General features: G+C 41.9%; 2 protein-coding genes across 3 annotated transcripts; both read right to left on the bottom strand.

Annotated features, from left to right (window-relative positions):
* Nucleotides 1–828: 828 nt before the first annotated feature.
* On the bottom strand, nt 829–13,950 carry LOC141949668 (uncharacterized). The gene is made up of 10 exons (XM_074883531.1): nt 13,887–13,950; nt 10,118–10,459; nt 8,957–9,090; nt 8,596–8,836; nt 7,546–7,635; nt 6,031–6,099; nt 4,354–4,400; nt 3,632–3,713; nt 3,123–3,153; nt 829–1,468 (listed from the first exon to the last, which is right to left on the bottom strand). Exons 1-10 carry the CDS (start codon nt 13,933–13,935, stop codon nt 1,396–1,398), a joined length of 1,158 nt encoding a protein of 385 aa, XP_074739632.1. The 5' UTR covers nt 13,936–13,950; the 3' UTR covers nt 829–1,395.
* A 3,775-nt stretch (nt 13,951–17,725) lies between these two features.
* Nucleotides 17,726–27,299, bottom strand: LOC141949666 (hepatitis A virus cellular receptor 1 homolog). 2 transcript variants are annotated; one of them, XM_074883527.1, is made up of 8 exons: nt 25,630–27,299; nt 23,479–23,823; nt 22,825–22,875; nt 21,088–21,167; nt 20,772–20,828; nt 19,897–20,011; nt 19,248–19,287; nt 17,726–18,879 (listed from the first exon to the last, which is right to left on the bottom strand). In XM_074883527.1, the coding sequence occupies exons 1-8, from the start codon at nt 25,676–25,678 to the stop codon at nt 18,786–18,788; spliced, it is 831 nt and encodes a 276-aa protein (XP_074739628.1). In that variant the 5' UTR covers nt 25,679–27,299; the 3' UTR covers nt 17,726–18,785. The 2 variants fall into 2 exon arrangements, with proteins under 2 accessions (XP_074739628.1, XP_074739629.1); XM_074883528.1 differs by lacking the exon at nt 22,825–22,875.
* Nucleotides 27,300–27,817: the final 518 nt, after the last annotated feature.

Genomic DNA, 27,817 nt, shown 5'->3' with positions numbered 1-27,817 from the left:
ACCGAAGGCCTGGGAACGGGGTTGGCAGGTCCTGCCAGTGCCCCTGAGGATGGGGTAGGTGTGTGGGGGTAGCTTGTTGCTGCAGAGAAGGACTGGGGACAAATTCTGACCCCAGCAGCAGCAATGTTCTCCCCCACAGCTCTTCTGTCCCACTAGAATCAGCAGAAGGTGAATGCCATCCTTCATCTCTTCTTTTTCACTGGTTTTAGTGTCCCCAGAGCCTTTCCACGGAGATTACAGGATTTTTGCCTATGCTGCTCAGAAACACTGAGCTGGCTTCACCCACCTCCCATGGGCATCTGAAGGGATGGCCAGGTTTCCAAGATGTGGCTGTGCTCTGTGCTGTGCTTCTCACCTGCAATTCTCTAGAAGATAAATGGGCAGTGCTGGTGGGACTGAGCACCCCAGTCTCATCCGTACAAAACCCAGCCAGACAACACTATGCTACCCCGTGACTGGGTGCTGGGGCCCTAAACGAAGCACCCTGGGGCCACATGGTGCAGGTCTTCATTGCTAAGCAGACTCCACCACGAGAGCTGCTGGTTTTTGCAGGTCATTGTCATGAGGACCAAAAGGCAACTCCAAACAAATGACTGGGCTCCCTTATTCACATTGATGGGGGGACATAGATTTACAAGTGAGGGCATGGGGGTTTGTGGGGACAGGATTGAAAAAATTCCCTGCAGTTTGGTCTTCTGGGCTTTTTCCCACCTCTGGAAATGGTGCAGTACTTCTTTGGAGAGCTGAGACAGCACACCAGTCATTTTAACATCTGGGGAATAACTCGTGTTCAAATGCCTTAGGATGTGGCATAAAAAATACAATTGCTAGTGGTAAATTACAAAGTTTATTAACATAGTCTCCAAGGGTCATTCAAACATGCTGAATCACAGGCAGAATTGGTACCCCTTAAGTAATCTGCATTTTTGATTTATACTTACAGCGTTCTTGTGGATTAATTTTTCTCTTGATTATGTAAAAGCAATAAGAACTGTATTTGCTGATTTTTTTTTTTTTTTTTCAATTTGAAGTTAGGCAGCATTCCATGTTATTTCTTCTCTCTTCTGTTTCTCACAGTATAAGTTGCATTCAAGGAAGAATATTAGTAAAAATGGAGAAGAACAAATTTAATTCTGTAACATGGTATTAGTAAGAAGGCAGATGCCAGAAATACCTATGAATAATGCATAGGCACCTTCTCAAAGAAGCTTCTTTATGCAATGAGTTTTAAAGGTGACATGGCAAAATTTGCACAGAGATTTTAAATTTTCACAGTTTAAGCTTTGGCCTTTGGTTTACACCCATTGATATTTTGAGGGCTCATAAGTATCTCAATGCAGCATGAAACAGGCCCTTTTTATTTTCCATGGCATCCACAGATGATGTAGGAGCTCTTCACAGGGAAAAAATGCTGTTTTCTCCTTCAGTGCCACTGAAAACTTTTTCAAGGTCTTCTGCTGGTCCAAGGCTGTAGTGAGAAGCATAGATTACTATGGATGGGGCAAAAGCACATTGCTGCTTCAGAGCATCCTTTCTTATGTGTAATGACAGCAAATTCCCATTGAAACAGAGACCAGAAGCTACTGAATTCACTGACTTCAATGTTGCAATGTCTACTTTTTACATCAGAGGAACATTTACCTTGCTTGCATTCTTCTAATGCATAGGAAAGGGCTGTTCAGATCTTATAATGACACTTGTAGGGTAACCACCCTGGGATTTGGAAAAGAGTCCCTCCCCAGTCCTTATCTCCTAGGTGGGGTATGCAGTGGGGGTCCATCTACCATTGAAAAATGACTGATCTTTGGCAAAGGGATGAATCTTGTCCTGGATTTGGCTGGGATAGAGTTAATTTTCTTCCTAGTAGCTGGTACAGGGCTGCGTTTTGGATATAGCATGAGAATGTTGATAATACACTGTTTTAGTTGTTGCTAAGTAGCGCTTTTATCCTAAGTTAAGGACTTTTCAGTTTCCCATGCTCTGCCAGCAAGCAGGTGCACAAGAAGCTGGGAGGGAGCATGGCCAGGACAGCTGACCTGAACTAGCCAAAGGGATATTCTATACCATAGGACGTCGTGCTCAGTATGTAAACCAGGAGGAGTTGGCAGAGGGGGATCAGTCAGTGAGTGAACAACTGCATTGTGTATCACCTGTCTTTTCTTGGGTTTTATTTATCTCTCTTTTTGTTATAATCCTTTTCATTATAATATTATTATTATTATAGTCTATTATTTTTGTTATTATTATATTTTATTTTAGTTATTAAACTGTTCTTATCTCAACCTACAACTTTTAATTTATTTCGATTCTCCTCCCTGTCCCACTGGGAGTAGGGAGGACTGAGCAAGTGGCTGTGTGGTTCTTAGATGCTGGCTGGGGTTAAACGACGACAACAACACTTCTCTGGACTACCCAGTGGTTTGTCTAGAGAAAATCCTTTTTTCAAGATAAGCCAGAAGACATGAACTTATCCGTTACACCTACACAGGGTGACTCATCACACTTCCATATTTCATATCTGCCTCAAAACAATCACCTCAGATACTTCAGTGTGACCCAAGGAGTGTGTGAGAGGATGCAGCAGCCCTATGAGAGCTGCAAGATTTATCTAGTTGTGGAAGGCTTTGTTTGCCACACTGCTGCAGCGTGCCCTTCCTGGGGTCCATTCTTTGCATATTGGCATGAATTGCCACTCCATGGAGGACTGTCCATAAATCCCTGATCTGTTTCTGAGCAATCATTTTGCTAGTTGATCATCAGAACCATTTCTTTAAAATAACCCCACCAGGGTCGTGCCCTGGTATTTGATCACAGAATAAAGCAGATTAGGTGCTTCCTTAAAATGGGGTTACCACATAACCCCAGTTACTACATAACTGGTAAGTACCAGTTGCTGAATTTCTCCAGTGCTATGGATGTGTGTTCATTGCTACATAGCAGCAGTATCCCGGAACCACTGTTTGATTTTCTGGGGTGAAGTTATCTGAAGCTTGCTAGTAACACAACGTTGGTAGTCAGCACCACAAGCCAATACTACACCCATTACAATCAGCAGCCAATACCTTCCTGCCTCTAAGAAAAATGACACTGGAACTTTTAAAAGAAATTACAAAATGGATTACCTTTTTATTATAAACTTCTTTGTGCGTTTACCTAGAAGCAAAATAATATTAATGTCACAATGGCAAAAAGAAATCTGTAATTCTAATGCATCAGTCAAATGAGTTCAGAAACAAAGATAGCAAGTTGCAAAAATTTGTGGGCTAAGCAGGAAAGAAAGGATCTCATTCTGATTTAAGTTACACCAATGTCTGTTGGGAGCAATTCCAGGAAACTATGGGACCTCTTTACTGTAAAGCAAGAGCCAACAAGATGAGCCAGACCTGCAACAAGTGAGTGAACAGATTCTTTGCACAGGCTTCCTCCTGCTGCATCCCCACCAACTCATGCTCCCTGGTCTCCTCGTGGTGACAGAGTCCTGGAGTAAGGACAGCAACCCCCATAAAATTAACAGCGTGCTGTCACAGGAGCCATGTCAGATATATCAGAAGATTAACCAGAGATACAGAAAGACATCTGCACTAGGCCAGCATTAGAAACATTAATCAATTACGTGTTTAGGGATACTTACGTTTCCAGAACAATGAGAGCATCAATATGAGAATAATGGACACTGCTATGAGACAGGCAATGAGAATGGCATAGCTGGGAAACTGGAAGGAAGAAGAGAAAAACTGAAAAGGCTTTAGAAACATGTTTACTTCAGACTTATTCACACAGGAGTAAGTTGACGTACTGGCTACGAGCTCTGAAGTATCTGTGTTGGGCTGGAGTTTGCAATGCTTTTCTGCGCTTGCCTGTACAAACTATGGAGAAGACACATCAGGTTGATCACGATGAACAATATGAATTACCTGTTAAGTATGTAATAAATCTTCTTATCAAGCATTTGAGCCTAGATTCATTCCATTTAACATGAACTTCTTAATAAGGTTTCTAAAGTAGGAGCTTAGTCACCCTCAGCCTTCTCTTAATTAGAGACAGGGAAGTGTAACAACCCTCCTAAATTGCCTTTTGCCTGGTCACACCCCGAGGATGCTACCTCTGCCTCTCTTACAGGGGTGACAGGGGGATGAGGTTTTTCTGAAGTGTCCAAGCCAGATGGGATGGTCACAGGCTTTGGTTACATCCACTGGAAAGATGAATAGAGGGTTCCTGAACTTCTAAACAAAAGTTCAAGCTACTGTTTGCAAACCCTGTCCCTTTAGTATGAATACATTGAAAATCACTAGCATGTCCTGCTGTCCTTCTGGCTTGTAGTTAAACACTTTTAAAACTTAGAGAAAGTTTTACCTTATCTCCATTATCGTCATGCTTCTTAGCCTTGCTGTCTGAACTTGCTGAAATCCGGGAAAATAAAAGAGATTGAAATTATTACTGGCACAGTCACCTGAAGGAGTGAGGGCCACTGTGGTTGTCACTGCTTTAGCCAAGGAGTAATGAACTCTCAGGGACTGAGGAGGGCTAAATCTGGCCCTGAGCAGGAGAAATAAAGCATCTTGCAACCAAAAGGGAACAATCTGTTTCCGCCACAAACGGTATATCAGGCAGTCATTGGGAAGTGTCAGTCTTCATCAAGGAAAGAAGAGACTTCCCAGGGACAGCCCAGGAATCCAGACAGTAGAAACTTTTCTGCTGTGAGGGAGTTTTCACTTCTGTAAGTATGACAAGATGTTGTAGAGAGCGGAGATAGTAACCAAGGCACAAGTCTAAGTGGAGGAACTGCCTCAGTTTAATTGTGGTCAGAGATGTGTGTGATTGTAGTTTTTGAAAGCTGCATTAGTACTGAAAACCACAGGAAACATCTTTACGTTCAGATAACGTACCACAGATTAAAGAAACCTCTATGAAGATCATGCATTTTTTTTTCTATTTAGGGATATCAAGAGTAATTCAGTTCTAGTTTTCTAAGTTTTGGAAATAGGGATAAACTAAATGAATGCTCAAGAACACTTGTGGCAAACTTTTCTGCTGTTATCCTATGATCCTACTCTCTTACTTTTGCTAGTGAATTTAAAGACACAAAAAGTTATTCTAGGCTTGGGCCTTGGCTCATCGTGACCTCACGATACAAAGTAGTGAGGTTTTCCAGTATTTGGAGCACGATCTGTCACAGGAAGCACCCAATATTTAGCAGCATCTTAAAAACAGAGGAGTCACTCAGCTTAGTGAATCAAAACCTCAGTTTACATCCTATGATGAGGAAGCTCCTATGCCTTAGGTTATGACTTAATGTGTAAAAAGACTGATGAGTTTTGCTTTCACAGGTTTGACAAGAGAACAACCATGGAGCCTCAATCTGAGCAAAATGTACCAGGGATCAGATGAGTCATTTGCCGAGGCATGTGTATGCAACACGCTTGTGATGCCCAAGACAGCAGCCAAAGGAAACTTTATATGCATGAGACACCCAGAATGTCACATGGTGATGGAGATGATCAGATTGTCACAAATAATCCCATTAGAAAAAAAAATTGCTTTTTTTCTTTATTTTCAGATATGTTATTCAGTGAATAACCTAATCTCCCCCAAATTTCTTAGGTCTGAACAGCTCTCTCTCAGAGCTGAGTTGATTTGTCTCCATGTACCAAATAACGTGCTTGCATTTTATCAAAGACATGGACAGGGCACAGGTAGCTCATATGGATGCAACGGTAGCTAGAAATTTGCACTGGAGTAGAAAAGTGATTATGGCTAATAAGAACTACAGCTAAACAAATACTGGTAATAAAACCCTAGCAAGTGCTGAAAATACCAGGGATACACGAACATTGCAACCTGCCATACACCTGTTTTATGACACCCCTCTTTCCTTCTTTCAGAAGAGAAGAGAACTGTAGTTCAGCAGAACTACCCCCAAATACACAAGAAATGCATCTCTCACTCTGACATGCACTTCCTACAAGTCAAAATTAAACTTTCTGGCAGCATGCTGCAGCCTGGCTGATGGGAGCAATGATTGCTGCTTACTTTCCTTACCTGAAGGAGCAAGGGTTCTCTTTGGAGTCTGAAGCATGGTTGGTGCTGGCGGGGTCGTTGCTGGGGGACAGCAAGCAAAGACAGAAGAGAAACTAAATCAGAGCCCAGTCTGCAGGAACCGACCACCCCAGCTAACCCAACCTATCTGTCAAGGATGGTTCTTGGAGATGGAGGGCTCTCTCAACCACAGGTTTCTCTCCCAGCCCCTGTGCTAACATCAGTACACAGTCCAGCAACAAATTAGCCTTCCCTTACATTTCAATAAGGCTGAAGTTGTCCCATTTAGTGCATTATTTCACAGAGTAAAAGGAGACTGATTTAAGAACTTAACTTGACTTACGGCTCTTACTAGACAGTGCTCAATTATGCTGCAGCATTTTCACACATTATGACAGTTGGGCTCTCGGAAATAGTATGACACAGTTTTTGCATGGGTAGGAGTGTACATGACTCATGTAAGCATGGTACATTTTCTGCTGTTATTGCTTTTGTGGTGGCTCTTTCTAGCCCACAGTCACAACTTAAGTTGATCCCAGAATGCCAGAGGTAAGACCCTTTGAAAACTTCCTGTTTACAATGGCAGAATATAGGTATTATCTGGAACCATATCAGAAAGATGACAAGTGAGAGAGGGGTGAGAAACCCTTACAAATGCTGAAGAGCCCAGTTTAGCCTCTTCTGTGAGCCTTCTCCTTGGGCATTAAGGAACAGTTTCCTAAACTCTATTTCTGCTCTAAGTCTCTAGGTCTAGCAAAAGAAGAACTGCAAAAATCTACTGTGTTTTTAAGAATGAAGAGATTATTGGCACTAACTGAAACTTAAGGGATTCTCTTAACAGTCAAATTTGACATATCATCCTTGAATTTTAGCTTTCCTTTTATTAAGTCCTCATTTGAGGGCATCTGGTGGGCAGACTATATAACTTGACCCATTCTGCTTTTATACTTGACTGAGAGACATAAAGTGAAAACTTCATGTAAGTTTGTTCATTTCTCAGATATGGTATGACTTTGTATACCAGTTCCTGTGATCATTGCCTGTTGCTTTCCATCATGACCAAGGACACATCTTGAGCACTGGAGAGCTGAGCCTGCAGCCACATCTGGCTGAATATATTCAGTGAGGCTCAAAGCTCACAACACTTGGGGAAGATATAAAATTGAAAGCTCAATGAACTCACAGTGATGACAAATTGGATATCTGTGAATTCAGCTTGGGTGGTGACAAAGACTAGTTCTTAACTTCTCTCAGACCTGAGATATCCGATAATAGTGAGTGACTCACAACTTACTTCCTTTGGAGGCTTAAAAACATGTTTTTCTCGGCTGTTGTTACATCCTGATTTCAAACATTTTCTGTGTGGACCCCAGATACCTCTTACTTCCCAATACAATTAATAGCTATCAGTACATGTTTGCTATGCTCTTAAGAATAGTCAGTAGTTTTGGTTATGTTTTCATTTATCTGGTCATGCAACTTCTGACCTTGTAACGTTATCCTACTCACCTGCAGTTGGCACATCTTCCACCATGAGAGAAGTGTGAGCACCTTTAGTTGTCTCTGCAGTCAGAAGTGTACTTGGGGATTCAGCAGTCACTGAAACAAAGTAAAATGTGATGCTTATAAAGATCACTGCTTAGGAAGGTCTTCATTGGCATTCAAAATTGCTTGCCCAGTTCTGCATCTGCAACTAATAGGTGAAAATCTGCACCTTGGTTTTCATGTCTGCAGCTCATTCTACACAGATGACTGATGTACTTTACTAGCATGGCCAGTGGTTAGATGCTTTAACTGTTCAGCTGTAGATGTAACTGTTACCAAGTTTAACTGAGGCACATTGTTATGACTGGAAGACAAGAGATGACATCAAAAAGCTGTCTGAAGAGCTCAAGTCAAAAAGAACTTCAAGTGATGGAAGACCCAAAAACTGTACAAAAAACAGCCTTGTGTGCAGACATCAGTCTGTGGAAAAGAAGTCACTGTGTGGATAAAGTAGCAACCTAGGAGTGGTTAGGATGATAATAGGTCACTCTGATCAACTAAATATTAATAATAACAGCAGCCGTCATATGGGATGACAGTGTAAATACTCAGTTTTAACTCAATGTTTTGAATTCTCACTGACTTTATTGCTCAAGCAGAACATGCTCTAAACTAACCTTTCAGCAGACCATTTCAATTGTCTTTCTCAAATCAAGAAAAAAATCAGTGCATATTTGAGTGAATCTCTCTTACTCCATCCCAGGTGCAGGAATTTGCATTTATTTCTGTTATACTTCATGAGGTTTCTGTCACATTATTTCTTCAGCCTGTTAAAATTCCTCTGAAAGCAAGCCTGACCCTTTGCTTGGCCATTCACCCAGCCTGGCATCATCCACAGCATTTGACCCATGTTTCCTTAAACATACTGAGACATACCTATAGGCATCTTGGAGAAAACTTCCCAGATACAAACATAAGTTTCTGGAGAGTCTCTACAACGCCAGAGTCAGGCTAACACAGACCATCTCTACTACACAGAAAAAAGAAAGGACTGGTGCTGGTTACCCTTTGTACCTCCAGGAAGAGTGACAGATTCTGCTGGGCAGAACATGTCGTCATCTTCAGTCCTCATGTCAGCTGCTTGCAAACTAGTTGACAAATCTGGGAGAGCACTGGTTGTCACCATAGTTGCTGGAAAAGTATCATTTGCTGTCACAGCAAATGTTGGGTGAGCAGTGGTCTCCAGTGTAATTACTGCTGGAGTCTCGGTGTTTACAGTTGTTGCTGGGGGGACAGTGGTTATCAGAACAGCAGTCTCTGCTGTTGTTTGACGATTGGTGGTTGCAGTTGTTTCTTCAGGGACGTTGGTTGTCAGGAGGACAGCAGTCTCTGCTGTTGTTTGACGATTGGTGGTTGCAGTTGTTTCTTCAGGGACGTTGGTTGTCAGGAGGACAGCAGTCTCTGCTGTTGTTTGATGATCAGAGGTTGCTTGGGGAGCAAAAGTTGTTTTTCTAAAATGTCTGGGGGAAACGGGAGCCTTTCTTGTAGTGGTTATCCTCACTGGAGGGGCTGCATGGAAAAAACATAGCCAAGAGAAAAGCTAGATCAGAGCATTCACAACTGACCCTGAGGAAAGCCAACCCAGAAATGACTGAAACTTATCTAGCCACTGAAATATTAAGAATGAAAGTGGGAGAGTCATTATTTAAAAGGCTGTTTAATTAGCAGAAAACATGTCCCAGCCAGAGCAATTCCCAGATTTACAGATTTGCTTTTTTTTTTTGGTAGATTTCAAACACATCCTCCTTGACTCTCTTAGGGAAATGGAAGGGCCAGAACTTTGTGTGGTAGAACCCAAACACTTGCAAACTTTGTGATTTTGCTTTACAATGTCATCATAAAACTAAAATAAATAAAATAGCTCGATTTTCAGCTACAGACTTCTTGCTAATGTTTTCAACCAGTCCTTTTTTATGAACTCTCTTGCCCTCAAACTCAGGGGTAGACATGGAATTGCAGCATTTTTCCCCCATTCTCCTGTTATATCACTTACAGGCATACAAAAGTGCTGTGTACATCAGCACCAATTGCACTCCTGAACACCCTGTAAAACTCAGAAAAAAACTCAGAAAAAAAAATTCAGCAAAATAATAGGAAGGGAAAAAAGTCTTTCAAGACTCTGAGAAAAAATTTCTAAACATGTAGGTCTCATTATGACATGAACCAAATGAAAACCTTTTGTTGTTAGGGTACATCCCAAATGAAAAACTGAATTTCATTCCAAGGGCTCTTCAAGCGAAAAATCACTTTTTTAATTCCATCATCTTTTAAAACATCAAATATAGCTACACAATGAAAAATTAAATATTCATTTGAAAGGCAAAAAAGGGTAAAAGCTAGTGTTTTCTCATCAAAACTGCTCATTGAATGTGATTCAAACTGGTTGCAGACCTCCCTTGAAAACTACACAATTTAGGAAAAACACTTTTTGCCAAAACAAACAAACAAAAAAAGCACACATAAACTCTAATTTTAAATTTATATCTAGAAAGAGGTTTCTGACTACTGGCTGTATCATGAAGGTCCCCAAACTCACCTCTGACCTCCAGCTGTATATTCTGTTTGATGTCGTTGAACCAACCCGCGATCTCTACGCGGCAGCAGTATGTACCTGCATCTTCTGCCTTCACTCTCCCAATCGTGAGAGACACATCTCCAGAGGAAATATTGCCCCGGAGACTGTACCTCTGAGATTTTCTGAATGTCACCCTATCCCCAGTGGTGTGCAAAATTTTGTTATTGCACTTTGATTTTGGGCACGAGCCTCTGCCCCAGCACATATCGGAGATGTCCTTATCTTGCGTCACATGGTAGAAGCAAGACAACTGAACAGGTTTCCCTATTACTCCTCTAACAACAGCTTCGGATGCGGTGTGCACTGTCAAGGAAGAACAAGGAAAGATGAGTGTTGGCCGTCTCTACCTATGCAACACAATGAGGCAGGAAAAGGAACCCTCCTGCCTGCAGGCAGGCCACAGCTACTGATCCCGAACCTTCCCCCAGAGTCTGGGGCAGCTAATGGCCTGGGGCACTACGGGCAACAGCCAGGAGCTCACAGACATTGGCTTGCTGCTGGAGGGCTCCATGCTCTGGCCCCAGCCAGCTGCTGGAGGGCTGCTCACAAAACGCGTTGCTCACATCAAACATGTAGTGAGCGAAGCTGAGGTCTGTCACTGGCAGCCCAAGTGCAGACTAGACTTGTGCAAATGGAATTTGGGAACTCTGCTCCCATCCCGTGTCCTCTCCTAAGAGACTGTTTGAAAGTTGTTCAGAAACCTGGTGTGAAATACATCTGGTTTTCTTAGTCTACAATCATCTCCTTCAAAAAGAAAATGCTGTCATAGTTGCCTTTCACTGACAGTCTCAATAGCAGGGTCCAAAATACCTATTCGTGTGTGAAATTAGGGCCTAATTAAGCTGGCAGAGCCGTGAGATCTGTCTACGGGAACCTGTTCTCAGCAAGTGCACTGCTTTTTCTCTTTCTGAGAAAGCCCTGCCAACTATCCCACTTACCTTGCATAGCACTGTGTACACAGAAGCTTTAACTGTTAGTGTTATACTGATGTTAAAAAGAGCATACACATGCTTTCCTTGTGCTCCTACTCTTAATGATCAGCTTTCCTTGGTATTTACAACCAATACCCACCTTAGCATCTGGTTTGAATCTTTGCTACATAATTGTTCCCTCTTAACTGTCTATGCAGTTCCCAGGTTGCCCTAGAAGAGATTTTCTCTTCATACAAAAATGGTTCCCATACAGGAACAAATCTTTTCTGGTTTACATTCATCTAGTCTGTATTGGTCCTCCTCCCTTGTTGCCTTTTCCCCCCATGTTATCATTTACATACAGCAGAGCAGGAACTGAGGCACCTGGAGATCATCCTGATCTGGTCCTCTGCTGCAGCAAGAGGACCATCCTGCAGAGCTTATGTCTCATGGCCAGCTTTCTTACCCCAAAGAGGACTTACAGCAGTTGCTGTTATTATCACCAGCTTTGGCCCTGGTTTGCCAAAAATTTCTATTTTGCCAGCTGTTTGAATGCCTTTTCTTTCTGGCATGACTCCCAGATAGCAAACATATGCTTCCAACTGTGTCTGTGTCCCTTTTGTTTTGTCTTTAATGGACTATTCCCCAGGTGAGGTTTTAGTCTGTGGCAGGCTGCCTCATGACTTGTTATTGGGATGACATTTCAGCTTCATTATTGCTTATTCCATTGGCAAGATAAGCCAACTTTTTCAGATTTCCACAGCTCCGAATGCTAGAAGAGTAGAGGCAGACAAAACAACGTGCAATATGGTCTGAAGGGCAGAAGACTTTGCAGTGAAATGAAGGTAGGATGGGCCAAAAACTGAATTCCTAAATACAGGATAAGGCTTTGCAAGATGGCTGCTTGGTTTAGTCCTTGGAAAGGCTAGGCTCATTTGCCTTGTTACAGCAAAACAAACAGAAAAAACAGCCTCTTTCTGTGATGACAGAACATAACAGTTCATCCAATTGACCTTGAAAGCATCTCTAGGGGAGCAGGGTGTTAGTCACTGAGTGGGTTAACACATATTTTCAAGTCACCCCAACAAAGATGTGTGCAAAACCAAGACCAGCTTGAACTGTTCCTGGAGTTAAGGTCATTGCTGCTTGAGGAAAAATGAGCTCATCTTCTGTTCTTATTTCATCCCAGTCCTGCACAGCACAGAAGCAGTTTCATTAAGCCACCCTTTACAAATGAAAATTTGCCTTCTCTTTGAAAGAAGCAGAGCCCTGAACTTATTAAATAAATAAATTTAAAAAAAAAAAAAAAAAAAAAAAAAAGAAGAAGAGGGAAAACACAAGGCACCAGAGTGTCTCCAGTGCAGTTTCCCATCAGTACTGGTGCTAGAAAGTTACAGGTTTTGCAGTTTCAAATCCTCTTTTAATTTATATTAAGCTAATGTTCCTAACATCTGCCTGCACTGCAGGTTGGTACAGAAAGCTTCAATACCACAACAGCCTTGATTCAACAGTATGAACCTCTGTAAGGATTAAATGACTTCCTTCTCAGTTACAGCCTCTTCCACAGACACATTTTTCAAAATAAATAGTCAATAGGACTGAATCACAGAATCACAGAATCATCTATGTTGGAAAGGACCTTGAAGATCATCTAGTCCAACCATTAACCCAGCACTGACAGATCCCAACTACACCATATCCCTAAGCGCTATGTCGAATGCACATGTCTTTGAAATTCAGAGGTTCCTGAGACTGTTATATTGTAACACCCTAGTCTTACTGTGAGAAGAATCCTACCCTGTCTGTGGCAGTGATCCTCCTAGGCATCCAGATTTGACCCAAGGCACCCTGAGCATCAGCTATACCTGAGTAGTCCCGCTGAAGTCAGTGAGGTTTGCCACTCTAAATCCTTAATCCAGGTGAGAGAGAAATGGACTCCAAATGTTTAATGTATCTTCCAAAATAGAAAGGGTTATTCATAATTCTTCAGATCATACACATATACACATATTTACATATAGTGTCTCTTGAACCAACCCTTAGTGACAGTTGGTATTAAGCAGTAACTCCAACAGTTGCTGTTGTAGTGGTCTTCTCTCCCATAGACTACTCATTGGACTCCCATTAGGGGCTCATGCCCCACTGAAAGTGGGTGAACCCACATTCCTGAGTCATCTCAGGCAATTTGGAAACTGCATTGCTGATGCCTAAATGCACATACAGAAATGTAGCTGATACCAATCACGCTTGCAAGACCCAGTCTCCCAAGTTACTCTTCTTTGACTTCTATCTCTTTTAGGATTCAGATTTTAGATGGGTAAACTGAACATTCTGGAGTAAAAGGAGACAAATCTCTAGCCATGTTTTCCCATATTCAGTTCATAGCAGCAGACAGACCTCAGAGTTTCAGAAAATCCTTTCTTTATCGTGTATATACATTCATTACTCTGTCAATATTTCAATTCCCTAGCTTGGGCTGTGTCAGCACTGTAGTGTGGTGGAGAGAGACGAGGCAAAGCCAGCAATGCACACATTTAACAGTAGAAAAGAAATTAGATCATCTGTGGGAACCGGAGAATTAACCAAGCCTATACACAGAGGAAACCACATACATTTTTTAAAAGAAAAAAAAAAAAATCAGTATTAATTCAGTAAGCTAAGAAAACTTACTTTTTCTGTATACAATTCTGTATACAGAAAGTCCTGTATACAATTACAACCCTTTTCACTGTTTTGTTTTCACAAAACAAGTGTTGGTAGTTTTAACTTTATAAAATTTGTTTTCTGAGCAAGCACACAAAAAGCAGGTGAAGACTCACCTATGAAGATCTGCATCATAATCCAGTGAAACAGCACAAAATGGGACATTTTAGCTGATGGAGACCGCAGGGCAGGGAGTGGAAGGGGAAAAAAACTAGGTCTTATACTTTCCAGAGATGCTGAGTGAGCCCCACTGAAGTCTCGTTTCTCCATTTTCAGATTTTACGTACTGCAACTGCTTTTTTCCTACTCTTCTGGATACAGGCTGGTCAAAAGAGATGATTTTCCTGCTGTATTTAGCAGTGGTGCAGCTTCACTTCGAGTACTGTGTGCAGTTCTGGGCCCCACAATTTAAGAAAGACATGAAGGTCCTTGAATGCATCCAGAGGAGGCCAACAAAGGTAGTGACAGGGCTGGAAGGCATGTCCAATGAGGAGCAACAGAGGACTCTGGGTTTGTTTAGTTTGGAGAAAAGGAGGCTGAGGGGGGACCCCATTCCTCTCTACAGCTTCCTGAGGAGGGGACATGGAGAGGAGGTTCTGGTAAGGATTGGTGGATAAGGAATTAGCTGGATGGTCGCATTCAAAGAGTTGCGGTCAATGGCTTGATGTCCAAGTGGAGAGCAGTGATGAGTGGCAAGATATGCCCCCCAACAGCATCAGAGAGGGACTATTGTGCTTGCAGACCTGTTGGACTGAGTAGTACATTGAGTAGGAGGTTACCTCTCATTAACATCCTCATCCATCACACCACCACCATTACAGTGGCAAGAAGTAGATCCCAAATAGACTAGGCTCCAGCAAAGCCATGATGCCTGGTTTCTTTCACCAACACGTAGCCAACTGATGGTGCTGTAGCCAACTTAGTGGCAGCTTCAAGTAGTGTGAAGTTCAGAGAACTACTCTGAGTTTATTCTGAATGAAAGTGGTGCCGCAGTGCTGCTCTGTGCCTTCACATGCTTCAGGGCAGCATAAACAGCAATCAGTGGGGATAGACACAAAGATACAGCAGTGTCTTATTGTCAATGTTACAAGGCAGGTCAACCAGAAATCAGTAAAATATCTGATTTGCTATATTCTACCAGGTATGATTCATACAATGTCAGGTACACACAGCCCCAGCTGTTTTGTTAGCAGAACTAATGAAACCTGATGTCCAGTACCCTGGAAACTTTTCCCTGCAATGATCCCAGTTTCAACTTTGTCTCCCACCACTCACCATTAAGCAGTGGCTGCAAGCCCATGCCCAGCTGATGCCAGTGCAGGGAGCAGCTGAATCCCACCTGGGGCACAAATTTGGGTCTTCATCCAGCTACCAACTTCCATGAAGCTTGTCAAAAACAGAATTGGTCAGTATGTTGCAGGTGACTAGGGAAGGAAGAGGATGTCAGCTTTGTTTCTTTAGCAAGACTGGGCTAAATGCAGCAAAGTGAATTGAAAAAGGCCACCCAAAATCCAAGTTTTCTGGGAAGAACCAGAAAAATGTGGCTTGCTTTCTGCTTCTGTACTGCTATCTAGTGGCTTCTTGCAGGCAAAAAAGGAAAGGCAGAGAGCTGTCTCAAAAAAAAAAAAAAAATCAGTTTGCAGCTCGTTAGTTAGCCTTATCATGCTCCATGTGCTGCCAGTGTGTGTGCAGCTGCATAATCTCTAAATGGGTGAACAGGCTCCAAGTGTCACCTGCACATCTCTGGGGCTTATTTTGAAGTTCCTGTTCCAAGATCCACTGACACAGGTGGAAGTAATGAAAAAGTACAGCGAGCTTCTCCCTGCATGTATTTGTATTATGCTGCGTATCCAAGGCAAAGTTCTTGCTCCACACAACCTTTGCAGAGTCTGTTTACCAAGTAACTGCACAGCAGAAAGAAGACTTTAGTCAAGGTTTTGGTTATCAGATATTCTAGAACTTTATTTTGCATGAAAGCTCTCTGATATAAGAATTAGTATGAATTAGTCCATAATATCAAGAAAAAAGTACTTATGGGCAAGTAGTTTTCATGATTACCAGTCTTCAAGGATGGCCCTCAAACTCCATAAGAGCATGAGTGGTTGGAATCAGATAATTTTGGAAACCCCACACTTGTCTAACTCTAATCCCAGTAGAATTTGATTTGGTAAAAGTTGCAGAAAGCAGAAATTGCTGAAATGGTTTTCTGAGATCTAGTTCAGAGACCAGATCAGACTTCCTCCAGCTCCGGTCATGGGCTAGAGCCCACAGCAGCAACATGCTCAGCCAGGCAGAAGGAAAGCAACATCTGCAGTGGGGTCAGTCATTTTGGTTTAGTAATTGTTACTAATAGTCAAATACAAAAACACAGTCTAACACTAGCAGGTTCTCTCTCATTTTGGTACCTTCTTACACAAAGCAACATGTGACTCAAAGACTGAAGATGGCAGAGATGGTTTCCTCCACCGCTTTTCCTGGCCTACAGAGGAATCACCTAATATCTGTGCTCCCACACTGAGCTCTTCAGTCAACCATGAATTCACTGACACATCTTCAAACTTTTAGGCCTGCCCCAAGACAACACACGGCAGAAGTGAAAATACAAAGCACACCAGGGTCACCTATCCCAACTTGCTTTCCATTTCTTCCTTCCTCAACAGGGTGAGGAGCCTTTCCCTCCCTTAGGAGTCTTTGCAAGCACACTCACCTGCAGTACCCCACCTCAGCCAGGCTCTCCAGGACTCCTGGGGGAAAACAGTCCCCTCCTCAGCCTACTCAAGCCCTCCCATCTCTATCAGCTAGGGGAAGGATGGGTAACTCTCCACTGACCCCAGCTCCCCTTAAAGCACCACCAGACCATGGCCCCAAGTGTCTCAGCTGTTAAGATAAACACCTACTGATTTTATTATTGCTCCTTTACGCCTCATTGGATAATACAGCTTTGTTCTTCACAGGACTCCCTTGAAAATGTACTCCATGATAGAAAGTTTGTCATAGATCTGTAAGTCTTCCCCATGGCAGAAATACCTGCTTTAGATATTCCACATCGCTGCTTGGGATGAGCTTCAGGGCAAAATTTGTACTGACCAATATTTGGTAAGAGTTGGTCTCTCTCCTGCCTGTACTACTTTTCTGCTCTTTCAGGAAGTCCCCAGTCCGTTTAAAAATGTGTTCTTAAAAATGATTGGGGAAAATTATTCTTCCACTTAAAGCTGATTGGTGTGTGTTGTGTCTTGTCCTGGTTTTGTCTGGGATAGAGCTAATTTTACTATTTTTTTTTTCCTTCTTAGTAGCTAGAACAGTGTTGTGCTTTGGATTCAGGATGGGATTTGGTAAGAGAATGTTAATGCACTGATGTTTTCAGTTGTTGCTAAGAAATCAAGGACTTTTCATCTTCCCCTGTCCTGCTAGTGTGCAGGTGCACAAGAAGCTGTGAGGGGGCACAGCCAGAGCAACTGATCCAAACTGGCCAATGAAACATTCCATACCATGCAATGTGATGCTCAGTATATAGGTGAGGGTTGATTGGGAAGCTCGTTCTCGCTTCCAGGATTGCGGTTTCAGGATTCTCTCTTCTCTGGGATCACTAGCCAGGAACAGGCGGGCAGCAGTTGACAGGTTGTGAGCAATTGCATTGTGCATTACTCATTTGTATTTTCTATTATTACTATAATTATCATTATTATTTTAATTTTATTTCGATTATTAAATTGTTTTTATCTCAACCTACTAGTCTCCTTACTTTTACCCCTCCAACTCTTTCCCCCACTCCCTGGGGATGGGGGAGGGTGAGCAAGTGGCTGCATGGTGTTTGGCTGCCGGCCGGGTTTAAACCACAACATATCTTATTGCTCAACAATGCAGAAAGTGTTGATTCATCCTCATGGGTCTGCCTCCATTTATTTAAGTAAACCAAAATTTAGTGTTGCAGAGAATAAAAGTTGAGAGCCAGGTCTGAGGACCAATGGAGAAAAGGCACGGGGCCACAGATACTCCCCATTTATGAGCTAAAAGCCATCAAACAAATTCAGCATAAGACACTACAAATTCAGCATAAGACATTACAAATTCAACATAAGACATTAGAGTTGTTTGGTATCTAGAGGGGTGTAAAGGCACTGCAAACTTTCAGCCAATATTTGGTGCAATGTCCGTGACTTTTCCACAAGGTAAGAAAAGTAAGAATTTAATAAACTTTACAAAGTAGTTATTTTTTGTTCAGCTGTTTTAGAGGCCTGGAAGTTACACCTTCCACGCTGGGGACTTCTCAGCATAGGCCTGCCCGCAGAAAAAGGTGATACATTTTGTAGAGAAAAACGCATTTAGTCATGGTTCTCAGAAAACAAGCTGTGAATATTCTGCACATTGAAGTACTGATCCTGTAAGCTCCAAGGATGTCCCATGATGGGCTGAGCATCAATAGCTCCTCCAAATTTAACTGGGAGTAGACAGGAATTAGTACATTGCATTACTGAGCTGTTACCAGGACTGCGTACATCTGACTTTAATGAAAATTCAACTAAATATATATTGAAATACTAATACTATCAAGTTTTTCCATGTGTCATCTTTGTCATGGCAGCTATAAGATTGCTTCTGCCCACTACTGGCACAGACTCTTTTGTAGCTGGCAGATACAATACAAGTAAAGCCAAACTTTTTTAAAACGTGTGGTTTTCCTTTTGTGATGGACTAGCCATTCTGGCACTTCCTCTTTTTCCCAGAAAGGAAGAGAGAATTTGAAGCAGATAAAACACAATGGTAACTTTCTTTGGGGTTTGATAAGTGAATTCTGAAAATTTCCATTCAAGACAGCAGAGTTTCTGTTTCTGGAACAGGCTGATAAAGTATTTAATTAGAAGTGTAGCTTTTATTTGTTTTATTAGAATGATGTGAATAATGCTTCAGTAGTCCAGTCACGTTTAGCTGCTGAGCAGAGGGAGCAGCTAACATTTTGCAAACTATTTAATGTCCCAGCGATGACAATGGCAAGCATGCATACAGTCCTACAGTCCTTAGTGTATTATATAAATGTTTTCCTCTGCATGGATCTCATCTTCCAGGGCACTATGGTTCCCTGCACGTTCTGGCCTCCAAAATGCAACAAAGCTGCACAAAAGAGTAAAAACCATGCTGTTAAACAAAAAACAGACAATAGAAACACAGAAGAGCAGGCAGCTAAGTCAACCAGCACAATGGAAAAATGTAAAATATGCAAAAACACTTATTTAAACATGACCGATAATGAATCATTTTTCCACTTATGAGACAGCTCACACTTGAAGCTTGCATGCTCCCTAATGCAATGAACTGACAGTTATACTAATTTGCACTTACTAACTAATGATAAGTAGCAGGATTTATTAATTTCTTTTCGCAATGTTTCCTATTACCTTGAGATTAAAAAAGAAAGTATGTGGTGGAGTGGTCATCAACCTAGTTTGTCCTATTAGCTAAAGCAGAAACAGAATACTTACTTTGCAAAGTCACCCGTCTTCTTTGTATTGTACAAATATTCTAAGGACCATCCAGAATGAAAATAAACAGAAAAAAGAAAGAAAACAAATAATTTTCTTTAAACCATAAGAAGCAAGTAAAGTAGTGGGTTCAAAAAAAGAATTTCAAGTGTAAGAAACTAAATAAGGGAACTTTAAGCAAATGTTTTCAGTATAGGAAATCCCCATTATTTCCATGAGATCTAATTCACACGGCTTGCAAGAGCCTCTATGCAGAAAGTCAGGCACACAGAAAAGTATTGGATATAATTATATGAAGCCAGTGCCCCTCACATTATCATTGGGAAGGACTGGGACAACATGACAGTGGAGGAACAGGTAGGAGGGAGTGAGGGGGGCAGGAGAGGTGGGCTTGTATCACACATCTCCTCATCAGACCCTGGGCCAACTGGTGCTAAGGAGTCCAAGACATAAAAAGATGAGCCCACATTCGCCCCCTGCTGTCCTGCGCCCCAGAGGCTAAGGGGGAGAGCTGAGCAAGTGACCACAGTGCAGGGCATGGAGTGAGGCCATCCCGACACCTTAGCTCGCTTCCCTACAGCTGAAGACATGTGGCACCTACCACAGCAGTGATCAGATGCACCTGACCAATCCTGTGAAAAGTACTTACGTCTAGTGAGGAACAGAGCCAAAATAAGGATGGCTAGAAGTACTGCACATAAACCAATCCCAATGTACAGCCCATTTTCTGAATACTGCTGACCGGAAAGCGATAGGGACGCGTTCTGTCAAACACAAAACAGATGAGCATTAGTGGCACCGAGAGCAAGAAGCCCATAGAGTACCCAAAGGCCATTGGTGTGTTTTGTAATGCTGCAGTAAAAGTACACTTGAAAGCAAGAGCCTAATTTGAGATACAGGACTAGTTTCAAGCAGAGTCACTGCAAAAGTTGTGTGAACTATGCTGTTAAACACATTATTTTTTGAGACTGTCAAAGAACCTGAAGTTATGACAAACGCCATATGTTCAGGTTTAATACTATTTGGTGAATCTTTTCTTTTTTATGATTAAAATATCACCTGATGTCACACCCTCCTGCCTTTTTGTCAGCTTGTTTCAATTCAAGGCTTTATACTGCTAAGCAAATATGACTTCTCCTTGCATTAGTCTTTATTTAAGCAAAATTTCTTTCTCAAGTCAGCTGTTAGATATCTAACCTCTCTCATTAGGAACTCAGGTCTGGAAAGATGTTGAAGTGCAGTATGGTGCCTGACTTACATTCTGCACATGCAGCAGTATGAATGCCCACAGCACATACTGCCTTGTAGTACATCACAGCAGGCCTTCCCCAAGGCTAGCTTGGCTGTCTGGTCTTCCTGATAAAATCTGGATGATGTTACTGCCTGTCACCCTGCGATATGTGCTGGACGACTCAGCAGGACAGACACAGAGCTGCCTGGTTGAACCCCGTTGCACGTGGAGTGCAGGGCATCCCTGTGCTGTCAGATCATCCAATTTCAACTCTTGCCCATATCCTGCCATACCTGCAGGTTTGTGGTTACATCCGAGAAGCCTGAGGTGCTTGAGCAGGGACCAGAGGCCTGAAAGGCAATATAGATGTTGCTAAAGCTCTTCCTGCATTAATAGGAAGTAATTTATACATGAAAAACAGGTGGGTTTTTTTTTTCCTTTTTCATAATGAACACATAAGAATTCTTTCATAAGCACTAAACGTGCAGACTACAAAAAAATATTCTTTTTCAAACTAGAGCAGTACAAATGAATTATAGAGATGACCCAATAACTTCTCATGTCTACCCACTTTGTCTAGCTATGCTATAGTACAACAGAGATGCTTACAGTCTGAGGAGCTTCTGAAGTAGAAACCGATGGCCACGTTCTTATGATGGTAAAGGATGATTCACTGGTGCTCCTGTGAGCTGAGCAAAGGCAAGACAAACACATCACTTACACAGAGAACCATTCTGCCTTGACAGAGAGAAATTTGTACTGCTGACTTTGGACCACCAAACTTAAGTATCTATTAGGAGTCTTGGCTCTGCATATTATAAAGAGGTTGGTGCCTTCAGAGGGCAGCACAAAACTCTGAATATTGGGGCTTCTCCTGCGCTTTTCAGAGCTTCGAATTCCTTCCAGGAAACACTTAGCTCCTGATGTTATCTCAACACAGAGCCTAGAAGGAAGGAGTTACCAAAGTAGGCATCTGGTTTTGGAGCCAAGAAGAGGCAGTGGTTATCTGATAAAAACTGATTAAGGTTAGCTCAGGGCCTTGAAAGAGCAAGTGGTACAGAGTTAGAGAAAGCAAGAGATACTTGTAAAGTCCCAGACAGCTACACAATAAACAGACTGACCAAAGTGTGGCATGTTTGCATAAGGACCTGCAGCAAGCAAAGCAACCCCAGCTCGTTCTTTTGATGTTTTAAATTGCTACCCTTATCCCAGAAGCTTTATACTGAAGAGGACAGGATCATCTGCTTCACTGTTCTCTTCCATTGGAGATGCTGGAGTGTTCCTACGTCAGAGGCACATGGCCACCTGCCTTTCCCAGTCTCCCTCTGTGTGAGCATGCACCTATTAGCTTATATTCTGAAAACATAAAAAATTTTTCCACCAGCAGCTAAGGAAGATGTCACAGGGTTAAGAAAACCCGTGAGTTCTAAGATTGGAAGCCATGTTATTTGCAACTAGAACAGAAACAGTCTGAGAAACTTTTCACTTCTTCTTCCAAAAAGGAAATGCAACTATTGTAACATCTTAGAGTTGCTTAGGTGGAAATATCTGAGATGGAGGGAAAAATACAAATGGCATCCCTGATTTTTCTTTCAAAATCCAGAGAATAAGCTATTGTTACACTATGTACTCTCTCTTATGTACTAGAAATTAAAGTTGTCTTTTTCAGTCTGAAAAAAGATGCAGCTGAGTGAGTATACAACAGAATTCTATAAACTTGTGAGTGGAAAGGAGAAACCAAGTGAGGAATAGTTGTTCACTGTCTCTTCCACTATAATGAGGGGACTCACATTATACCAGGGTAGAATACTTTGGTGCTATATCACAAAATTACTGCCCTGTTTCTACAGTCCTCCTTAATCATCTGCTGTTGACCACTACTGAGAGAGGATCCTGAATTAGATGCACTTTGGAGCTAGCCCGATACAGAGCGACAAATAGATTGATTAAACAGTGGGCACACCCTACTCCTAAAAATTTGTGTTTTACTGTTCATGGAACGCATTTCCAGAAGACAAGGTGAGATTTTACACCACAAAAACAACATACCAAAACAACAGCCACAAGAAAAAGAATGCTTGCAGCACCAATAAAACATCTACTTAAGCATAACAGCTGGAAGCAAACTTCCACATTGTTGCCACACATATATGTTCCTTCTGTTGGACTTTCTATATACTGTCAGGTGAAATTTAAATCCAAGTTCTGATCTCTAGTTCTATGGTAATGTTTAGAAAATTTTAGCCAAGACATTTCTATCATCTATCATTTTTTTTCCTTCCTAAGAGCCCCATTTGCAATATAGCTTATATATGCTATTGAGATTAATACTTGGATAAAATTTACCTGAGGTCTGTTCAGAGGTGTAAGTGTGAGGACTTGCAGTAGAGATCCTAGCTGATGTTAAAAAATAAAACAAAACCAACATACATTATAATTAACCTTAGGGTGCATTTAGGTAGTGAAAAAGAGAAAGTGTTTCTATAATAAAAATTTGCTAGCACCAGCTACATCTGTCAGCTACTTGTTCCATATATGACTATGCTTTTTACAAACAAGAGAAAAACTAAAAATGAAAGGAAGAGTTGATAAAAAAATTGTCTATACTAATTTTGTGTCCCTGGGCTTTACTCTGAAATCAAGCAGGGAAAACGAAGCACTGTCTTTTATGAAAAGAGTATGAGTACAGCGCTTCAGATGAATGAAGTACCCTATGCTGCTCTTTCTCTTAAATTCTTCTAATAGCGCTTCTAAGAAAGCTCAGCAGTGCTGTGCACCATGAAACAAAGCACCATATGCTTTTTTTAACTGCAGTGACTGCACTAGAATTACAACAATACCAGACAGCTTAACTTAAGCAGCACTGTAACAGCAGATCTGCAAAGTCCTAAAGATCGGTGGATGATTATAGAAATCATTTCCACCACAAGCTTTGAAATCCAGACTCAACAGCGGATTTAGCACAATAGTACTGACACAAGAGAGCACTCCTGCACTCACCTTTCTCTATCACAACCTTGTGATTACTTGTCCGATCATTGAACCACCCTGAGATCTCCACACGGCAGCAGTATATCCCACTGTCTGCTTCCTCGGCGTTCACGATTGTGAGGGACACGTCGCCCATTGGCAGGTTCCCTTTCAACATATACCTGCTGTTGTACTGCTCTGTCACCTTCCACCCATCTGTCCAGATAATGGTCCGATAACATTTTGAAGCAGGGCAGCTGTCACGACCCCAGCACATTGATGTGATGTCTTGTATCCTCTTAACAGGGTAAAAACAGGGCACAGTGATATTCTGACCAACGTTTCCTTTCACAAGTGATCCCGATACTATGGGGCCTGTGGACGAAAAGACCAACACAGTTGTTGAGCACAGTACACACAAGTGGAAGCTTCTCGTGCATCTTGCATGACCCGATACCTCCCACTTTGCAAACACCACCAGGCATTGCTGGATCAGGTTTTCCGCAAACAGATGTGAATCCCAGCAGGTCCAACACTGTGAGAGATAATGATCGGGCCAGTGATTCATTCAGAACGTGTCTCTAGCCCCAGAAAGAAAAAACACACTTTCTGCAGCCTCTGCAGGTAGGTGCAGAGGTGAAGAGAGAACAGAGTTTGGATCTGCACAACTCAGTGACCTCTGTTTAGCCATGTCCAGTCTGTTAGCTCTTTAGTTTTTAACTTAGCACAGATTTAATTCGAGCCACACATGGGGAAAGGATAAGACATTGATTTGCATTAAAACCACTGTTGGAAACTCTTCCTCTCTCTCAATGAGAAGCCACTAAAAGGCACGTTTCATCAGAATGATCACTGCCGAACACGTTTCCTTTTTTCTTGACTAATGACAGACTTTGCCTATTCCTACCAGAAGAGATTGTTTCAGAGCTTTTCTGAGAAATATTATACCCTCCTTTTACTACCTTATTTTCTTATCTCATTCTTATACAGTTTCTAAATTGTCTGATTCCCATTAAAAGTATTTTTTCATGTTTCCAGAAGGCTGTGTCACACTATTCAGGTCAAAACAGTGAGACCTAGCAGCCAGTAGTCCATTTATCACAGTGAGAAAGTTTCTTTTGCTGTATTTATATCACTCCAGTCAATACTCCCTTTAGGAGAGTTTTAATAAAAGCTGTATTAAGTGCCAGCCAAATCATTTGTGCCCTGGTGATCCAGTCATAGCCACCCTGTAACCACCTTCTAGCAGGTTAGGCAGTGGGGCTCCTGAGGTACACATTCTGTCTGCTTGTACTTCAGAGAAAACTGTTTGCCACATACTTACCACTATGCATTTCTTATCAAATTCAGTAACATGGGATCACATGTGTAAATATTTCTATCTATCCGTATTAATATTTCAGGGATAGAATTCTCTGCAGCAAGTACAGGCAACATATTATCTCTACTAAAAGTCTAGTCCAGTCTATAATTAGGAAGGGAGCTCCCCAAGGCAGGTTTGCAAACATGCACCGGTAGATCCCAAGCACTGGATGGCTTGATTGCATTTGTCCCTTGTGAAAAAGCTGTTTTCTCCAGCTCAGCTCATTTTCCTAACCTAAGCCATTACGGTTAAAAATAAATCTGCATTCAGAGACTTTGCCACAACAGCATACTAGAAACTATTCTCTGAAAATAATGTATTCTATTTAATATAAAAAAGCAAGCTCTAAATGAATCTCATCATAAAAGGCTTTATAAAGAAGTAGAGGAAATAATATCTGTAATATACCTTTTCTTTCTACTGAACATATTCTACCACCAAATTTTTAATGTCTATCTGCCTATACTAGTACCACTCTGCAATCTGTTGTTTTCAGTGCTATTGCCTTTAGTAGTATTTTCCTAGGAGGACTTGCATTCTCAGAATAAAAAAAGAGAAATTATCAATTTGTCCCAAAAAAATGTCATATTGGCTAAAAACCACCAGAAGTCACAGCTGACCTCTACATGATCTTGTTTTAAAAAGGAGATGAGGCCATCAGAAGACTATTGAGCCACTGTGATGAAGCACAAACCTGCAGTTTCTGAGCCATGTGGCCACTCTTCCTGTGCAACATAAAATCTGTTTGCAACCCTCAAACATTGATGCATGTGACCTGCATCCACCCTCCACCCATTCATTTAGGCCCACTTAGTTACCTGTAAAGAGGATCAGAAGAATCCAGTTCATGCAGAAATAAGACGACATTGTGGCTGAAGATGAGGAACAACACTCCTGTTCACACTTCGGGCACCTACATTCAAGAAAACTTATCTTCTTTGTAAACTCTGGTTTTACTTCTCAGCATGTCATATTCAGGCACAGCTGAGAATGCCCTTTTGACGGATCCACATTGCCTTTCCTGTGGTTATTGTGTCATTCTCTAACAGCACAGCCAATCCCTGCTGCTGGTAGCACACACTGCTCAACTCTTGCAGACTGTGGTTTGCCTAAGAGGCTAAAATACTTCGCAGTACTTCAGAAATCTACTTCTCTTTTTTTCCAGATATGCTTGATTACAGCAGATGAAACTTGTCAGCTTCACCGAGCTGACACAACTATCAGTAATCCATTGCCCCCTACTGCTTCCCACACCTTTTTTTGCCATAGTAGGTAGAATTTGGGTAAGAGATCACAGAATCACAGAATCGTCTAGGTTGGAAAGGACCTTGAAGATCATCTAGTCCAACCATTAAGCTAGCACTGCCAGTTCCCATCTACACCATATCTCTCAGTGCCATGTCGACCCTGATAACATAGGATATGTAACAGAGTGTGGTAAGCAGCAAGGACTTGGGAAAATGACAGATTCCTAGGAAGAATTACTCAAGCATTTAATCGTAAGTTCCTGATTCTAATACTTAGAAGCAGCTCAGAGCATCTTTAGGCAAATGCTATTTTCTTTGTAGGCTATAATTTGGCAGAATTGGAAAGCTGCCCTACTGTTACACTTGTAGCCTAATAAGAGAGTTGCACTCTTTCATCATCTGACTCTTAAACTCTGTATGCACCTGGGCTTTTGCAATATAAAGTAACACATACAGAACACAGAGGTCACTTGAAAAGTAGTGTGGAAACCATCATCCCAGGCTCAAGGCTCACTTTGACAAAAAGTTGCTGAAATACAGCTTTTGAGAAATGGTGCTCCCTGGCCACCCTCCCTGTCCCTGGATTACCCAACTCTTCTTGAGGACTCTATGTTTGGACTAGAGCTGCAGCTGTGATCAAGTGTGTTTGATCAAGGGCCCACAAATGTTCTTTGCTGAAGTAACTGATCTACTTTATACTGTTTTATACAGACAAAATTAAGTTGTAAGGAGTTACTTATTATCAATAACTGAAACTGCAGAAATGCTTCCAAAAACATACATTAAGCTAGAATCAGAACCAACAGAGCTGTCTGGCACAGACTACCTTACATGAGAGCAGAGTCACCAGGGACAGTTTAAGTGAAAAGGAGGAAAAAACAGGGGATTAAAGTAGCCAAGAGATAGACATTAGCAACATATCTGTAGGAAAGAGCTGAGAGAAGGAAGGAGAAAGGGGGATTTTTGTATGCAGTGGCTGGCTGGAAGCAGGACTCTTTAAGAAAATGCATCCTCTGATCTTCTTGTTTCTGGGGAAACAGGTAACGGCAGACTGCTGCTACAGGAACAATTCTGACCATGAACGGCAGGATCCTGAAACCACTTTGCACAAATGGAAAAGGCTCTGGCAGAAGGCAGGTGACCACATTCACCACTGCTGTGCCGTGACAGTGCACAGCACCGGCTGATGAACTCCTCTTGGTGGTTCAGCGTGCGACAAACATCCACCCTCAAACCAGGACACGTCCCTTCTGCCAGTTACCTGCAAGAACGCGCAGTGCGCATGGGTCCACATGGACTGCATGGGCCACGTCCCCCCTCTGAAATAAATCAATAGGGTAAGAAAATAAGGATATCGTTAGCCTAGAGCTCTGCCTGAGCCCTTTCTACTCACTTCACCCAGGTTGTTTTGTCCATATGATAGTCTAGAGTAGTTCAGGCACTACCTGCATCCCCAGGAAAGCCGTTCTGGTCACATAGTAAGAGAATGCGAGAGCTACAGGGCAACAGTTAGCCCACTTGCTTTAGACTTCATCTCAAACACAGACCATATGGAACACCTTGATATAATTTCTGAGTTCCTACATGCCTGTTTTCCAAGTTCCTGGGTTTTGTTTGGGCAAGAAACATGCACTGTTTCTGTAGAAAAGGTGCCAACATCACCTTTTTCATGCAGCTCTTGAAGTAGCTGCACATTTTTTCTTGACTCAGCATATTGTCAGATCATACTTTGTGAAAATAAAACCAAACCAGAACATTA

The sequence above is a fragment of the Strix uralensis genome, chromosome 14 (genome assembly GCF_047716275.1).
Source record: "Strix uralensis isolate ZFMK-TIS-50842 chromosome 14, bStrUra1, whole genome shotgun sequence".
NCBI classification, from domain to species: Eukaryota; Metazoa; Chordata; class Aves; order Strigiformes; family Strigidae; genus Strix; species Strix uralensis.
Note: the sequence above shows the minus strand (reverse complement) of the source record. Positions and strands in the feature narration are given on the sequence as shown.

Bases quoted from the DNA above. Each gene is read 5' to 3' on its own strand.
- LOC141949668 (XM_074883531.1), bottom strand. From the start codon at position 13,935: ATGTCCCATTTTGTGCTGTTTCACTGGATTATGATGCAGATCTTCATA. The intron at 6,100-7,545 runs GTGAGTAGGATA...GCTGTCCCCCAG, and splicing joins GGAAGATGTGCCAACTGCAG to CAACGACCCCGCCAGCACCA. The intron at 1,469-3,122 runs GTAATCCATTTT...TTCTCACTACAG, and splicing joins AAGAAGTTTATAATAAAAAG to CCTTGGACCAGCAGAAGACC.
- LOC141949666 (XM_074883527.1), bottom strand. From the start codon at position 25,678: ATGTCGTCTTATTTCTGCATGAACTGGATTCTTCTGATCCTCTTTACA. The intron at 19,288-19,896 runs GTAAGTACTTTT...GATGGTCCTTAG, and splicing joins GGCTCTGTTCCTCACTAGAC to AATATTTGTACAATACAAAG. The intron at 18,880-19,247 runs GTAAGTATTCTG...TCTTTTGTGCAG, and splicing joins AAGACGGGTGACTTTGCAAA to CTTTGTTGCATTTTGGAGGC.